At 41.2% G+C, this 15,789-nt stretch overlaps 1 protein-coding gene across 5 annotated transcripts in view; it reads left to right on the forward strand.

The window, feature by feature from the left end:
• Positions 1–15,789, forward strand: part of CPNE4 (copine 4) — a 514,588-nt gene that overhangs the window by 496,311 nt on the left and 2,488 nt on the right. For all 5 annotated transcript variants that reach the window (XM_035278318.3, XM_078354991.1, XM_035278321.3 and 2 more), the window contains 3 exons: positions 2,183–2,234; positions 4,859–4,992; positions 9,172–9,408. In XM_035278318.3, coding sequence (XP_035134209.1) covers positions 2,183–2,234; positions 4,859–4,992; positions 9,172–9,408 — 423 coding nt within the window. The remainder of the gene's footprint in view (positions 1–2,182; positions 2,235–4,858; positions 4,993–9,171; positions 9,409–15,789) is intronic.

A 15,789-nucleotide genomic window follows, 5' to 3' on the forward strand; every position in this document is an offset into this window, starting at 1 on the left:
TGACATTTGCTCCCTCACTAGAGACATCACATAAGGGCTTTCCCCTTATGTGTCCTTTTTGAAAGAGGAAATCAATCTCCCTGTCACTCCTAGAGTGAACAGTGGACGGAATGGCATGTCTCCAAGACCTGTTCTCTTTCTTTTTTGCCTTGTATTCCACACTGGCCTTCCTGCTGGGCATAGCTACATAATTCTAGAAGCATTTATTGGAAACAGAGCTTGTGGCGAGAAAGAATATAGAACAAGAGTTATTGACTGGTGGCCTTTAGACATTACACAGGCCACAAATGTATTATATTTGACACACTTTTAAAAGACCAATTCAGCAATTTCATATGAAATGTCAGATTTCTGGCTTCTCTTGAAAACCTGAAAGGCCTGGCAACACTAAGATTAAAAAATAATCTATACAAGAATAAGCTGGAGCTGAGGAGATATAGATCCCTTCAAATCTGGAATGTAAACAGGTGAGTGTCCACTTTCTTAGAGCTGCTGACTACCCAGGGATTCTTGAGTTTTTATCACATCCCCACCAGGTGGTCTCCCAGCCTCAAGTTGGCCCAACAGGGCTGAGGGGAGAACTGTGCAGCATACCTTTTTCTCATTAACAACATCTTCCTGGTTCCTTTCCTGGAGTAACTTTGGCTGTGTGCTGAAGTCCCCTTGCTCACTTGATCTCCTAACTCCATCCTTCCTGTCAGCAAAATCCCCTGGCTTTTCCTGTTTCAATAGGCATCTCTCATATTTCCCCATTTCTGGTCCCCAAATATATTTAAATACCCCTTTTCCATGCCTAATTTTCCCCTTTTCTCGACAAGCACTGATGATTTGTGCAGCTCAGGTGTCCCCGGAGAGTTTACAAGGTTGCCACAATTTACTTCTTAGGACAAAATCTCAGAGTATGCATTAAAACTGAAACACAAGCACCTCTGTCTTAGTTTGTACTTTCTCAGAAAAGGATCTTGAGATAAGGATTTGGATGTAAGTAGTTTATTTGAAAGGTAGAGGAAACCTCAATAGAGGTTGGTAAGTGGAAGTCAGCAGAGAGTATATCATCAAGTCAGTTACTGCTGTTGGCAACTAGTGCTTAACTCTGCTCAAGAACCCTAGGGGACAATGTACAGCACAGACCCCAAGGGATAAGGGAGCTGGGGTATGTATACATCATCTCCTGTTAATTGCTGATTACTCTTGACAGTCACTTTTAGCTTGTCACTTGGGCAAGCAAGGTAGTCCCTGAAGACCAGAAAAAAACTTAAAGCCAATAAGATGATTGAAAGTTAACTGGCTTACCTGGAACTGCTAAGAGAAAAGAAATACAAGGTTAGCACCAAGAGAATCACTAATCACCTCCCACAAAGAAAGGAGATGTCTTTTAACATAGGGACCTATTTTACAGATATCCAAAAGAGTCAGAGCTTGGAAATGTCCTTTGAAATGGAATTCTCCATAAAATACCAGATGATTCAATAAAAATGTCCAGATGCCAGAACATCCATCTTGTTTTATCAGGTTTTTGGAAAGAAAAAAGTAAACAATATGTTATTTGACCTGGTGCATAGGTTCTGCCAGGTAGAGGAATTTGTACTGGAAGATTACAAGGTATATTATTTTATTATGTTTCCAAAAGTAGAATGCAGTCTGTTTGACCTGTACGCATGTGAAAATCCTACTGCACTGTAGTTCTGCATATCATGTTAATAATCCTTAAGTGTCATCTACTTAGCTGAAACCTTTATAACCATCGCTGTGTTGAGCAGACAGCTTGAGTTATTGAGTTTTTGTTTTTGTTTTATTGTTGTTGTTGTTGTTTTTAATCACTGGATCCAAATAGAGCTCTGCCAAATCTAACCCTCCAGTCTGTGGCCAGTTCTATCTAGCAGTTATTTGAAGTTATCTTTCTGAAATCTTTTCTTGGAGTTTTTAAAAGCCTGACTCTCCCCTTCTGACAGCATTTATCTGATTCTAGAAAATCTTCCTGTCACCTCAACTCCACAGGGAGCTTAGAATTCACCCTCCATCTCAGATTGACTGTATAAAGGCTTGAAATGGTTCCTACTGCTTAAGACATAATGAATGTAATGGGCATTTGTTTGCAAACTCTAAACCCCAGTGCCTTCTTACTGGATTAAAGTTGTAATTCTCCTTTCTTCCTGTTTTTTAAATTTTAATTGGTATCTAGGTCTCTCATGACTTTGCAATCAACTTTAATGAAGACAACCCAGAATGTGCAGGTAAAGCAAAACATGGGAAAAAGCCAGTGTCACAGTCCTTCCCTTCGCACCTTTCCCCTTTTAGTTTCTCTCCACTGGTGTCGCATGTGAGTTACAATTGTCCACAGCAGAGAAGCAGGCTTTCTGGATCCACATAAACCATGCTACTCCAAAGGCAAGAGAGAGACATGATAACATAACAGAGCAGGAAAATAAGAACTGGAAAAGACAGAATGCAGAAGAGGTCTTGAGTTGACAGCAATAATATCGATCCCAATCCAGGGATAATAGTAATAAAGGAAACTTCACTAGTAGGCAGTGATGCAATATCCCTCTTTCCGCTTTTCAAATTTTCATCTACACCTTCATCTCTGAGCAGGTATAAGGAGAGGGGTAAACGTGGAAATCATTTCCCACTTTCAGCATACTAGCCAAGGACATGGCCTCAGTGAGTTTGAACAAGTAGCATTGCGGCTTTGTGCCGGTGAAAGCCTGCTCAAAAGTTCTGGTTCACATTCCATTGTTTCCAGCCACAATTCTCCAACGCATTTTCACAAAATAATGATGCTGCAACTATGGTGATATTTATTACAATAAATTTTGTTCTAGAATGATTTTTTTCTGTTTTCTAAGTAACAGAGCCAAATACGTATGTTACAATGAAGATCATAAGACATTCTTTGTACTAGAAATATTCCTCTCTCTCTCTTCCTTCTTGTCAAGGAGGAAGGAGGCTAAATCAGGATTCATTCAGATCCAGTAGAGTATATAAGGCATCTAGCAGTTAATGGCCAAGAATATAGTATCAATACCACTGAGTCTGAACATGGTAACCTCCAAGACCCAATCTCCATTTCTCCATTTTTTCCACTAATGTATTCTCCACCCTCAATTTATTATGGTTTAGAATTTCCTCATGCCCAACTTCCCCCATTCTGAAACAATAAGAGTGGTTTCCCCTGCAGCAGAATGAAATATAAACCCTGTTATTCACTTATTTCATACTTTTAGAATTCATCTGCCTGATATTTCTGAGGAAATCAAACTTGCTTATCATAGGCAAAAACTTAAGAACCAAAAAAAAGATTCTATTCAGCATCATTTAACTTCAGAACCAGACTGCAAAATGACTTGGCATCTGTCTTTAGAATGATAGATTTTGGGGCAAGGCCAAGTGGGTGCAGAATTGTCAATGAGATTGGAAGCATGTATGTAAGAGCAGAATAGAACAGAACTTGCTCATCCAAAATACCCAAGAGCAATTTTGCAGTGCATGGTGGTTATGGAGAACAATCTCAGAAGGGGATTGTGTGGATCCCTCTGGCCAAATAGGACTACCGTGCTGTTTCAGAATAGAAAGGGATAGAAGGATGAGCTGAATTTCTGGATGCAGTGGCTCATGCCTGTAATCCCAGTACTTTGGGAGGCCGAGGTGGGCAGACTAAGAGGTCAAGAGATTGAGACCATCCTGGCCAACATGGTGAAACCCCATCTCTACTAAAAATATAAAAATTAGCTGGGTGTGGTGATATGCACCTATAGTCCCAGCTACTTGGGAGGCTGAGGCAGGAGAATCGCTTGAACCCGGGGGGAGGAGGTTGCAGTGAGTCAAGATGATGCTATTGCACTCCAGCCTGGCAACTGAGCAAGACTCCATCTCAAAAAAAAAAAAAAAAAAAAAAAGAGCTAAAATAGGGGAAGACAAAAGATAACAGGCACAGACAAGAGGAGCCATCTGAATAAAAATCATTTGTAATGTGTAATGAGATTATTACTGTGGGCTTAGAATGGTAACATGAAATGTACAGTCAAGATGTATCAAGTGCTGTAATAAGCTGCACAGATAGAACTGCCTCTCCTAGCAGAGTCCCATCCTTTTCTATTTCCTGGGCTCATATGGCCTCAAAATGGAAGCCCCCTTTAAAGGAGGGGTTGTCCCTGAGGATAACCATCACTCATCTGTCCTCAGCTCCCAGGAGATAAGTATATCAGCCACTCTGCTAATTCATCACACACTTGGTGAGTGCTCGATAGTGCCTCAACCTCTTTGGGGAAATACAAAAAAATAAGTAAGTCACGATTCCTGCCCGCAGAGAGTATAACGTCTGGAGAGATGGTCATGGGAACTCCTGACTGTTATAGGGGCACAGGCAGTATCTAATAGAGGCAACGAGATGGTGTGGGAAAAGTGCAGCACTGAAGCCGGCTTGCTCGTGGGTAAGAACACAGTGCTTAGAGCCAGGCAAACCCAAGTTTAAATCCCGAGTCTTAAATACACTTGCTGTGTGACCCAGGGCAGATCATTTAACAGATCTAAGCCTCTGTTTTTTCACTTATAAAATGGGTATAACATCTATTTCATTATGCCATGAGGATTGAATGAATTCTTATGTATAACGCGGGATATTAGAAAAAGTTTTGTGGAAATTATTTCATTTGACTTCAGCTTTTAAAGAAAAGAATGATTTCAGTGGGGAAGGAGGCAGCAACACTAGCGATGTAGTGTTCCTTTTTATCTTAAGAACATAAATGTGAGTTGATAAGGACTATTTGGGAAAGGTAGTGCTTTACCTTTGTGTGTGGGTTGGCTATGAATCTATTTGGAGGGAGTCTGGAACTGTTGATCTTTGCCAATTTCACCTCAGGAATTCAAGGAGTTGTGGAAGCCTATCAGAGCTGTCTTCCTAAGCTCCAACTCTACGGTCCCACCAACATAGCCCCCATTATCCAGAAGGTTGCCAAGTCAGCGTCAGAGGAAACTAACACCAAGGAGGCATCGGTAAGAAGGGGGCTATTTACCTCCTAAAGGGAGCTCATTCTTCCTCATCTGGATATTGGCCAACACACCCATCTCACTCTGACAATAAATTCCAATGTTTCTACCTGTGTGAATTTGAACAAGTGACTTAACCTCCCCCTAGTCTCAGTCTTGCCATCTAAAACATGGGGACAATCAAAACCATCTTTGCTGGGTTGTGAGGCTGAGAGAGGACACATGTCAAATGTCTACCACGTTGTCTGAACACAAAAGCGACTTAACAATGGAAGCTACTATATTCGCTAAAGTGTGTCATACCCACCTCCTGTCCTTGGAAAGAAAAAAAAAAGTTTTAAAAATAAGCTTGTTTTTCAAGGTACCCATACTGCAGATGGAAGCAAAGCACCAAGGAAGTAAAACAATGGATGATTCTGCCTCCTGGTGGTGAAGCGCAACAGCACAAAACATCACAGCAAAAATTTGTTTCACATTCTATTGCTTTTCTTAAGAAAAATGCAAACCAAGACCAGAGTTTGAGTTTTGCCTCTAATCTTCTAGAAGTAAATATATTACCATCATGACTTCTGTATTTATTTTAATAACATGAATACATGTGTTTTTAGCTTTATGATTTTTTTCAGATTTAGTAGAATATTACCAAGGTCTGAACTTTGCTCTGTAATTTTATCCTGGGTACTGAGTTTTTATTTAAAAAAACACTACTCCACTATATTCTGACATCAGTTCACCTAACCTCTTGCACTATATGCATGTTCTCGGCCTTTCTTCATGTTAGAATAGCTGGAGGACTGTGCTCCTACCTCACATCACCATCTTCTTCTGTGTACTTGAGCACATCTCTTGAATTACCTAGGAACTTCGATTCTGCAGTTATATTTTTGCTCTTTCTCCTATCATCTATTGTTCTCCTTTCTATCTATTGTTCTCCTTTGTACTGAAGACTCATTCCCATTACACTCATTCTATAATATCTCCAGTCTTAAGTTAAAATCTCCCCCTTGACTCTGCTTTACCCTTTAGCTACTTCCTTAACTTTTTTCCACTTACAATCTGCACTCCACGCAGAAACCAGATTAGTCTTTTAAAAATGTAATTAGTATCACATCATTCCTTTGTTCTGAATCCTCCAATACTTCTTATCATACTTGGAGTAAAAACTAAATTCCCTGATGTAACTTAGAAGACGCTATAGGGTCTAATCTCTGCCTACCTCTCTGATCTTAATCCTTATCAGTTTCTCTTTTGCTCCCTAGATTTCAGCCGCACTGACCTCCTTGCTGTTCCACAAAGGCACCAAATATATTCCCACCTCCAGGCCTTTTCACTTACTGTTCCCCTGCCAGGGTTTCTCTCACCCAAACCTCCATATGATCCATTCTCTGACTGTGTTAACATCTCTACTCAACTCTCAACTCCTCTGAAAGTTCCCCCTGGTTACCTTATCTAAAATTCCCCCTGGTTACCTTATCTAAAATAGCCAACCCACCCACCCACACCATGTCTCAGCTTTACTTTCTTCTTAGTAGTTATCATCATCTGAAATACTTTAGGTGCATCTACTAACTTTATGTCTCTCTACTTTCTTTTTTTTTTTTTTTTTTTTTTGAGATAGAGTCTTGCTCTGTCACCCAGGCTGGAGTGCGTGGGGCAATCTTGGCTCATTGCAACCTCTGCCTCCCAGGTTCAAGTGATTCTCCTGGCTCAGTCTCCCAAATAACTGGGATTACAGATGCCCACCACCACACCCAGCTAATTTTTGCATTTTTAATAGAGACATAGTTTCACCATGTCAGCCAGGCTAGTCTCAAACTCCTGGCCTCGTGATCTGCCCGCCTCGGCCTCCCAAAGTGCTGGGATTACAGGCATGAGCCACTGCATCCAGCCGTGTCTCTCTATTTTATATGGAAACTTTACAATAAGAAGACTTGTTCACTAGTATATCCCTAACACACAAAACAGTGCATGCACATAGTGCACACTCAATAAATACTTATTTAAAAAATGCATATGAAACCACTCTATTTTTCGTATGTATATGATGAAAAATGCTTTAAATTTTCTTTTGTAAAATTGGTGTATATCTTAAATATTGCACATCTTATACACCAGAAAATAAAGTATTCCTGTTTTAATTATAATTTGAAGTCTCTTCTACTTGAAAAGATCAGACTTCCCAAGGTCTCTGGAGAGAATGACAGTCACTGCATGCCTTTGGTTCAGTCCACTGGCCCTTCCCTGCATTTCATTATCATCTTCAGCTCCTCTGGGCTTGATTCTGGTACATTCTATACTCCTTCCCTCCTTCCCCATACCACCAGTGTTGCCTCTTTCTGCCTCTTGTCTCTGCACCTTCCTGCCTCCTTCATCACTTCATCCTACTGAGATCCTTCTCTAAACTCTCAAGCCAACTTCCTGGGAACATATAAAACTCAGAAAGTATAGACATCAATGGAAATATACAACTTGAATGAATCTTCAAACCAAACTGGGGTTTCAGCTAGGACTAGGGGTGAGTGGTTAGTTAATGGACATGGAACAGAATTGGCCTTTACATTAGACTGTATGAAAAGCATTCAGAACATGTGGCTATCTTCATAATAGCATGAAGTTCACCTGTCTCCAGCTCATATTTTTTTTTTTGTTTAAAACATTTTTTCAGGCTCATAGAAAAAAAAAATGAGTGACACTCTTTAGCATGACACAACTACTTGCAACCTTAAGTATATGAGTCTCAAAACGAGATGTTTTCAAAATGTCACTCTTCCATCCAGTCTTTCTCCTTTGAAATATGGCAACTCGGAATGGCTTAATCTCACATCCCCATAAATGTTGGGCATCTGGAAGGATTATGTTGAAAGTTCTTTTCTGTTTAGCCTGAGCTACATCTGACTAATCTGCTTCTCTCTCCTCTTACCAGTAAAGGCCACCATGGTCCCCCTCATGTTGACTAACAACAGTGATGACCTCCAATGGGTCATCATTCTCCACACCCCAAAGCACTTCCCAAGGCTTCCCTCTGCTGCTGAGTATAGCACCTTTCCTCCAAGTCCCATCTCAGCTGAGTCATCTTCCAGCTTTCCAGGTGGAAAGGGGCCAGGCAGGCTGCAGGCAGAAGTCAGGACTTAAAGCAGGAAGCCACAGGAGCACTGCGAGCTTCTGCAAGAATGCCTGGAGAAGGGCTGCCACTTTCGTGGCACATGGTCTTCAGAGGGAGAGACTGCACCCTGACTGTCTTATAGCAGGACTTTAGACGAGTGCCATCCAGTGGAAATATAACACCAGTTATGTACACAATTTTAAATTCTTCAGTAACTGCGTTTTAAAAAGTAAAAAACCGAGAAAGCCATTTTAATTATATATTTTATTTAACCCAATATGACCAAAATATTGCCATTTTAGCATGTATTCCATATAAAAATTATTAATGAAATCATCTGCATTCTATTTTGTGGGCTAAGTCTTCAAAACCTACATGTATTTTATACTTACAGCGTCTCAACTTGGATGCTAAGTTTTCATCATAAAGACTTGATCTTTGTTTAGATTTCATAGATAGTTGAAAAAGTAGATTCATGTACTTAAGTTGTTCCAAATATACTTAAAATGTTTCTAATAACTGAATTGGTTATCCATTTTTAACGTTAAATTTAAACTCATTACAATTAAATAAAATATAAAATTGAGTTCCTCACTTGCTCAAGCCACATTTCCAAGGGCTGAGTAGTCTCATGGGACTAGCCGTCATTGTATTGGATGTACAGCTTTAGATTTTTAAATATCTTCAAGCAAAGGGAATTATCTAAATTGTTGAGTCCCAGCCCCACTTTGAGAAATGAAGAGGCTGAGACACAGAGGAATTAAGGGGTTGTCCCAGGTTCTCACAGGATGAAGCTCTGAAGCCAGTCCTCCTAACTCTTGGTCTGCTGCTCTTTCTTTGTAACTGTGAGTCAGGTACTTATTATAATTAAGTTATAATTACTGTGCCTACCTTTAAGCTCCATTCACCAAAAACCTAAGCCTTTAGGACTGTCAGCACAGAAGCTCAAAAAATGTCTGTCAGCACTGTTGCTTTGCTCAGTGGGCAGTGAAGCTACCTGTGTGTCTAACTGGTATTGTATTGTCCCTTGTCTTCCCTCACCTCTTCATCCCCTGTCGTCATTGGGCATCATGTGACTGCAGCAATACTTCATCCTGCTGATCCTGACAGACGGTGTCATCACAGACATGGCCGATACCCGGGAGGCCATTGTCCACGCCTCCCACCTCCCCATGTCAGTCATCATCGTGGGAGTCGGAAACGCCGACTTCAGTGACATGCAGATGCTGGATGGTGATGATGGGATTCTGAGGTCACCCAAGGGAGAGCCTGTTCTTCGAGACATCGTCCAGTTCGTGCCCTTCAGGAACTTCAAACACGTATGCATATACATACTGGGGCACTTTCCATGGAAGAGCAGAACCAAAGCATGCTCACCTTCCACATTTGTCCACCAATGTTTATAGTGATCTACCTATTCTTGAAGCAACACCAGCTATGTTCTACATAGCCCTGCTGTGGGAGATGGCCTGGCTTAGCTATCCCTTCCTGGGCAATGTCAGCTCCCACAACGAGGATATGTAGAGCATGACTCTTTCAAGAAAAAAAATTATAAATTGAGTTATAGACCAGGAGTCATGCTAACTATTGTAGGCAAAGTTTCACTGATGCTTGCCCTATAATTCATATAATTTAGGATCTCTAGTGCACCCAGGACTGGCATATACAGTTGAGCAGCTTGTTCCCTGCCCAGAGGTACCTACCCGAAGTACCAAGGAGAAGCTGAAAAGCAGCCTGTGTTTTGCTTATCAAGCCATGTGCCCTGGCAGAAATCTGTGTTTGCCTTGGCAAAGTATATTTCCAAAATGATAGAAACCTAAATCCTCATCCTCTATAAAAATATAGTAAGCGGCATCAAAGGTTTATTTAACCCCTTCAAAACAAGATAATAAAATTAGTTCAAAAGAGTTTATAAGGCTGGGTGCGGTGGCTCACCCTTATAATCCCAGCACTTTGGAAGGCCAAGGCAAGTGGATCACCTGAGTTCAGGAGTTCAAGGCCAGCCTGGCCAATATGGTGAAACTCCATCTCTACTAAAAATACAAAAATTAGCTGGGTATGGTGGCAGATGCCTTAATCCCAGCTACTTGGGAGGCTGAGGCAGGGGAATCTCTTGAACCGGGGAGGCAGAGGTTGCAGTGAGCCAAGATTGCACCACTGCACTCCAGCCTGGATGACGAGAGTGACTCCATCTAAAAAAAAAAAAAAGAGTATATAAGCCAGTTAAAGTGCTGAATAAGTTGGCTAAGGTAGATTGAAAACTGATTAATGACCAAGAAGGTTAAAAAGAAAGTAATCCTTGAATTGGGACAGAAATAGTTTGCATGCTATCACTTTTCTATAAATTAACACCTAACTTTAGTCTTGGGCTCATATCAATAAGAAATAGTAAGTCAGTTAAGCAGCATTACATTCCCCAAGAACCTTGAGGCTGAACCATTAGATAATGCTCCAGTATGACATGGAAAAAATGCTCAGTGACAATTTTTTCACATTCCCAAGTTTTGATATATTGTGTCCATGGAGGAAGGAGAACTTTTTTAATTTCCATAAACCCCTGCACCTACTGAGCTATAATCACCCAGAAGGACATCTTGAATTCATAGAGGCTTCCTCAGGGCTAATGGCAGTCCTGAAGACCCCTCTAGAGTATCCTAACTGTGTCTTGGCATCTGTGGGGGTAACTTGGGTATTCCTGGATAGCATTTGTGTTTTTTGTTTTGTGCTTCTTGTGAAAGCCACCCAAAAGCAGAGCATATGCCCAGCTCCTGCTTTCCTCTGAGGCCTCGCCCTCTGCACTGCTGCAGATGCCAACAATACCACTCACTGGGGCAGGTGACTAAACTTGAGCTGCCCTGGCAGGAGGGAATCTCCAGAATCTTCAGTACCCTGAAGCTTATATCCACAGTCTCCTTGGAAAAGAAGAGAATCCTCTCCTTTCCATGCTACAGAGTCCCCTCTGTCACTTGAGCCATTAATGCAGTGAAGTCTGTGTCTCCACATCGTAAGGATCCCTGCTGGAAAACATCTTTATTAGCTTCCACTGCAGTCCCTTTCTCCATAGGGCTCAAATCAGTTATTTAGGTCAGCCAGGATGCCGTCCCATCCACTTGAAGCTTATTTGGTCAAGCTTTTCTCCTCCAGTCAAAACCTTTCATTCGGATGACTTCCTGACATTCTTCATAGTGAGTTTATCAGTTATGTCCAGGCACATCTGACTCCCAATTTAAGTTCACACTGGAATCTCACCTACATTGTGTAAGGAAATTATAGATGAGAGGTGGAAAGATAAATGGATCATCAAACAATGATCCATTCATCCTCCCACCCCCATACATACCGGACTGTAATTCTGGTACCAGTCCTAGTGAGAGAGCCTTTAGCATATGCTCTTCAGGAATTGCTATTTGCTCTGCCACCTTCTTTGGACAGGCTTTCAAGTGAGAATTCAGATAAATCACCAGCTCAGCAGCCTCAGGTGAACCCTACATTTCATGACCTGCCCAGACTTCATGGGGAAGAAACTGCACATTCCAGGGCTCCTTGGATGATGAGATATTGTTCATAACTGTACTGCCACATAATTGCTACTTTACTTCTGAGGAGAGCTGCAGTGTAATTAAAATCATTAAAGGTGCAGAAAATCAATCCTTGGCTACAGAGTTGAGTACAGAGAGACTTTCCAAGTAGCAGCAGCAGCAGCAATCAATCTTCCCACAAGCTCCCAGGGCAATGCATGTGGATAAGGGGTAATTTTGTTGTTATATCCCATCTTCAAGTTTCCCTAGGAAGAGATTTTCAAATAAAGGTACTCATTAACGAAAGAGATGCACTAAGCCCTCAAGTTGTCTGCCTATGGACAGCAAGGAGTAGAGTCAAAAATAAGTTGTGTTCTTTACAAAGAGGGATGAGCTAGAGCAGACTAAATTTGCTGCCGTTATGTTCATTAATGAAGCTAGTTCCACCCAAGGTGTCTAATCTAGAGGAAAGGAGTTCTTCCTGAGTTTAATGCTATTCTCTCTTCATCCACACAAATGGGTCCACATCACTGAATACCAATAACTTTGCCTAGTGAAGCAGGATCAAAGACTTCACTCTAGGAGGTTCATGAATTTCTCCAAATCACCCTCTCTGTCTCTCCCCTCTGCATCCCCCACTTCCCTACCTCCCCACACACACTTGTGTGCTAACACAGTGTCACTGAACTATGAAAGGTTCTAACCTCTACCCTCAAGCCTCCTCCTCTTCCCCCAAACACTCATAGAATGCTTGTTCTGTGCAAGGTACATGCTAGGCTCTAGGACCACAATGAAGTAATAAAACCATGGATCCAGGCCTCAAGATATTTACTGGAGAATTGCATGACGGGGACACAGGTGTCAGCAGAAAATCACATGCTGAGCAACCTGTGGATGATTGAGAAGAATTAAAATGTTGCTACAGGACTTCAAAGCAGAGAGAAGTAGCCATGGAAAAAGGCTTACAGCTTAAGTTATATATTTGAGGAAAGACAGAGCCATGAAGAGCAGGGAATTTCAGGGGCATTGGCAACAAGAGCAATGCTCAGGGCAGAGCAAGGAAGTATGGTGCTGCTCACAGTCTCTGTGCTACACAGAGTCTCTGGCAGCTCTGTGAATGACCAAGGAAGAATGCCAGGAGCGTACTTACCCATCTCATCTTCACGGATTTCAAATTAAATCTTGAAAGCCATTTCATTACCCAAACTAATCTACTTTGTATTCAATGAGCCATAAATAAAAGGGAAGGTAGCAGCTTAAATCATTTTATGTAAGCCATTAACTCATGAATTGCCTCTCTTTTTCTGCTCTGCATGATAACTCAGAGCTTTAGAGTTTACAGGGCCCAAGTGAAGTTACGGTCTTTTTTTCTGGCTTGTGTAACAGAATATCACAGACTGGGTAATTTATAAACAACAGAAGTCTAGTTAGCTCATAGTTCTGGAGTCTGGGAAGTCCAAGAGCACCAGCATCTGCAAGGGTCATCTCATGGCAGAAGGATGGAAGGCACAAGCAAACATGGAAGACACAGAGAGAAAGAAAGCACAAGGGACAGACTCTCTTTTGCAACAACCCACTTTCATGATAACTAACCTGCTCCCATGATACTGACCTCTTATTAGGCCCCACTTCCCAACACTGTTGCATTGAAAATTAAGTTTCCAGCACATTAATTTAGGAGACACACTCAAACTATGTATGCTTTAAGCTATGTGATTCTGGGCAAGTTATTTAACCTCTTCATGCCACAGACTTTGATCTATAAAATGAGGTAAATGATACATCCATTGCAAATATAAGGTGCTGTCTACATAAAGCTTAAGACAGTGCCTGGTCCATGTAGGTGGTTAATAAATAGAGTTTTTATTACTATTGTTACCAGCTTCATTCATATTCTTGACCCTTTCCCACCCAATACATGTCCCAAAAGCCTTATTTCCTTGCCCGCACAAATATGCAAGGGGATGGGGGAATCCTTTGGGAGCAATACTTTCCAATATGGTAGCCGCTAACCACATGTAACTATTTACATTTAAATTCATAAAAAGAAAATAAAATTTCAAACTCAGTTTCTCAGTCAGACTTGCCTTATGTCAAGGACTCAATAGTTACATGAGGCTAAGAACTCCCATATCAGACAGCACAGATATAGAATGTTACCATCATCAGAGGAAGATATATTTGACAGCCTGGCCTAAGAATATTTTTTACTGCAAGCAACAGTAAATCCATCTTACAAGGATTACATAAATGGTTCTTAACCAAGGATAACATTATGCTCCAATATCTGAAGACATTTTTGATGGTGACAAATATGGGGCACTATTCAGAGTGGGTAGAGGCCAGTGATGCTGCTACAATGCACCAGACAGTCCCCCACACAAAGAATTGTTAGCCACAAATGTCAATAGTGTCAAGATTGAGAAACCCTGAAATACACAAATAGAACATATTTTTCTCACGTAGCTAAAAGTTAGGGGCTCACTGCTGCTGACATCAGTGATACAACAGTGCGAGAGCCAACCCTTTGTGATTCTCTTTGCTCTTCCTATGTAATGATAAAGTGGTTGCTATAACTCCAGGAATCACATTCTTTTTCAAGATAGAAAGGAAGAGGAGAGAAACATAGAGTCAACTGTGTCTAGAGCATGTTGGCTGAAATCCCAAACCAAGTTGTGGACTATTACAACAATGGCAAAGGGATTAAAGAGAAATGTTCATCACAAATTTACAAGTCTTCAAGGCCGAGCTCAGTGGCTCATGTCTGTAATCCCAGCACTTCAGGAGGCCAATGCAGTGGATCACCTGAGGTCAGGAGTTCAGGAGCAGCCTGGCCAACATCGTGAAACCCTGTCTCTACTGAAAATACAAAAAGCCAGATGTGGTGGCAGGTGCCTGTAATCCCGGCTACTTGGGAGGCTAAGGCAGGAGAATCGCTTGAATCAGGGAGGTGGAGGAGGTTGCAGTGAGCCGAGATCATGCCACTGCATTCCAGCCTGGGCAACAGAAGTGAAACTCCATCTCAAAAAAAAGAAAGAAAGAGAAAGAAATGTACAAATCTTCCAGAATACTAGCACCATGACCGCCACATACTTTTACAGAGTTCAAAATATTACTCCTATATTTCATATTTAATACTTCTACTCCTGTACTTTAAAAAAAACAACACATACACCTTTAAAAATAGCATGTTTTGGTGATTTTTAACTATCTGACAATTTTTTTGTATGTGTAGCCCTGAGGCCAGAATCTATTAAACTCTTGTACTGTTAAAGACTTTTTACAAGGAAAAGGTCTTAACTTTTCACCAGTAAAGAAAAGCTTTCCAAAAATCCTTCCCCAGGAAATTTTCCCTTATATCTCAAAGGATAGAATTGGGTCATATGGTCATCCCTAGATGTAAAGGAAGCTGGAAAATCAAGGATTTGACTTTCTAACCTTTGTATGAGAAATAGCCAGGGAGAAAAGGTATAAATGACTTTTGCATCTGCCCCAGTATTCACATGGACCATGATCTGACACACAACCCTGAAGTTGTTCATAAAATTAAGGGACACCTGTAGATCACAAATGTCCATCATGCTATGGTATCTTCAAAATGTGAAAGATCACTTTAAGGAACTCTTTACAGTGTTTTCAGATTGCTTTAAAGACATAGGTCTCTTATTTTGAGACTCTGTGATATAAAGTGAATCGTTTTTTCTCTTTTGCCTCTAAGTACACTGGGCTTTAGCAAAGTTTAATGGCCAAGTGGCAAGCCACACAGGAAAGAAAGAACTGAAAACCAGGTTACACTGTATTTAGTCCAGCCCTTTTTCTTTTGGAATCTCAAACATTTGTTAAGTGTGCCTCAAGTTTTCAATTCCTTCAATAATAGCTAATAATGAGGCTCAGGCCATTGAAGCTGCTTGCCCAGGGGTTGTACAGTTAGTACTAAGTATGATATCAGCCTCAACCTTTCTCTGCTGCAGAATCACCATAAATCACATGGTCCTCCTGTGCCCCTGCCCCCAAACCATGCAGTAGATCCACAAGGCTGATAGAAAAAAAGCTAAATGAATTAGTGTGGTATTCAAGACTCTCCATCACCTGGTGTCAAGCCAATTTTCCAACCAAATTCCCAACCAACCCTGCATCTCCCCAACAGCCCCCTCCCCCACAACCCACCATACACACTTCCTG

This window comes from Callithrix jacchus, chromosome 17 (assembly GCF_049354715.1).
Source record: "Callithrix jacchus isolate 240 chromosome 17, calJac240_pri, whole genome shotgun sequence".
Lineage (NCBI taxonomy): Eukaryota > Metazoa > Chordata > Mammalia > Primates > Cebidae > Callithrix > Callithrix jacchus.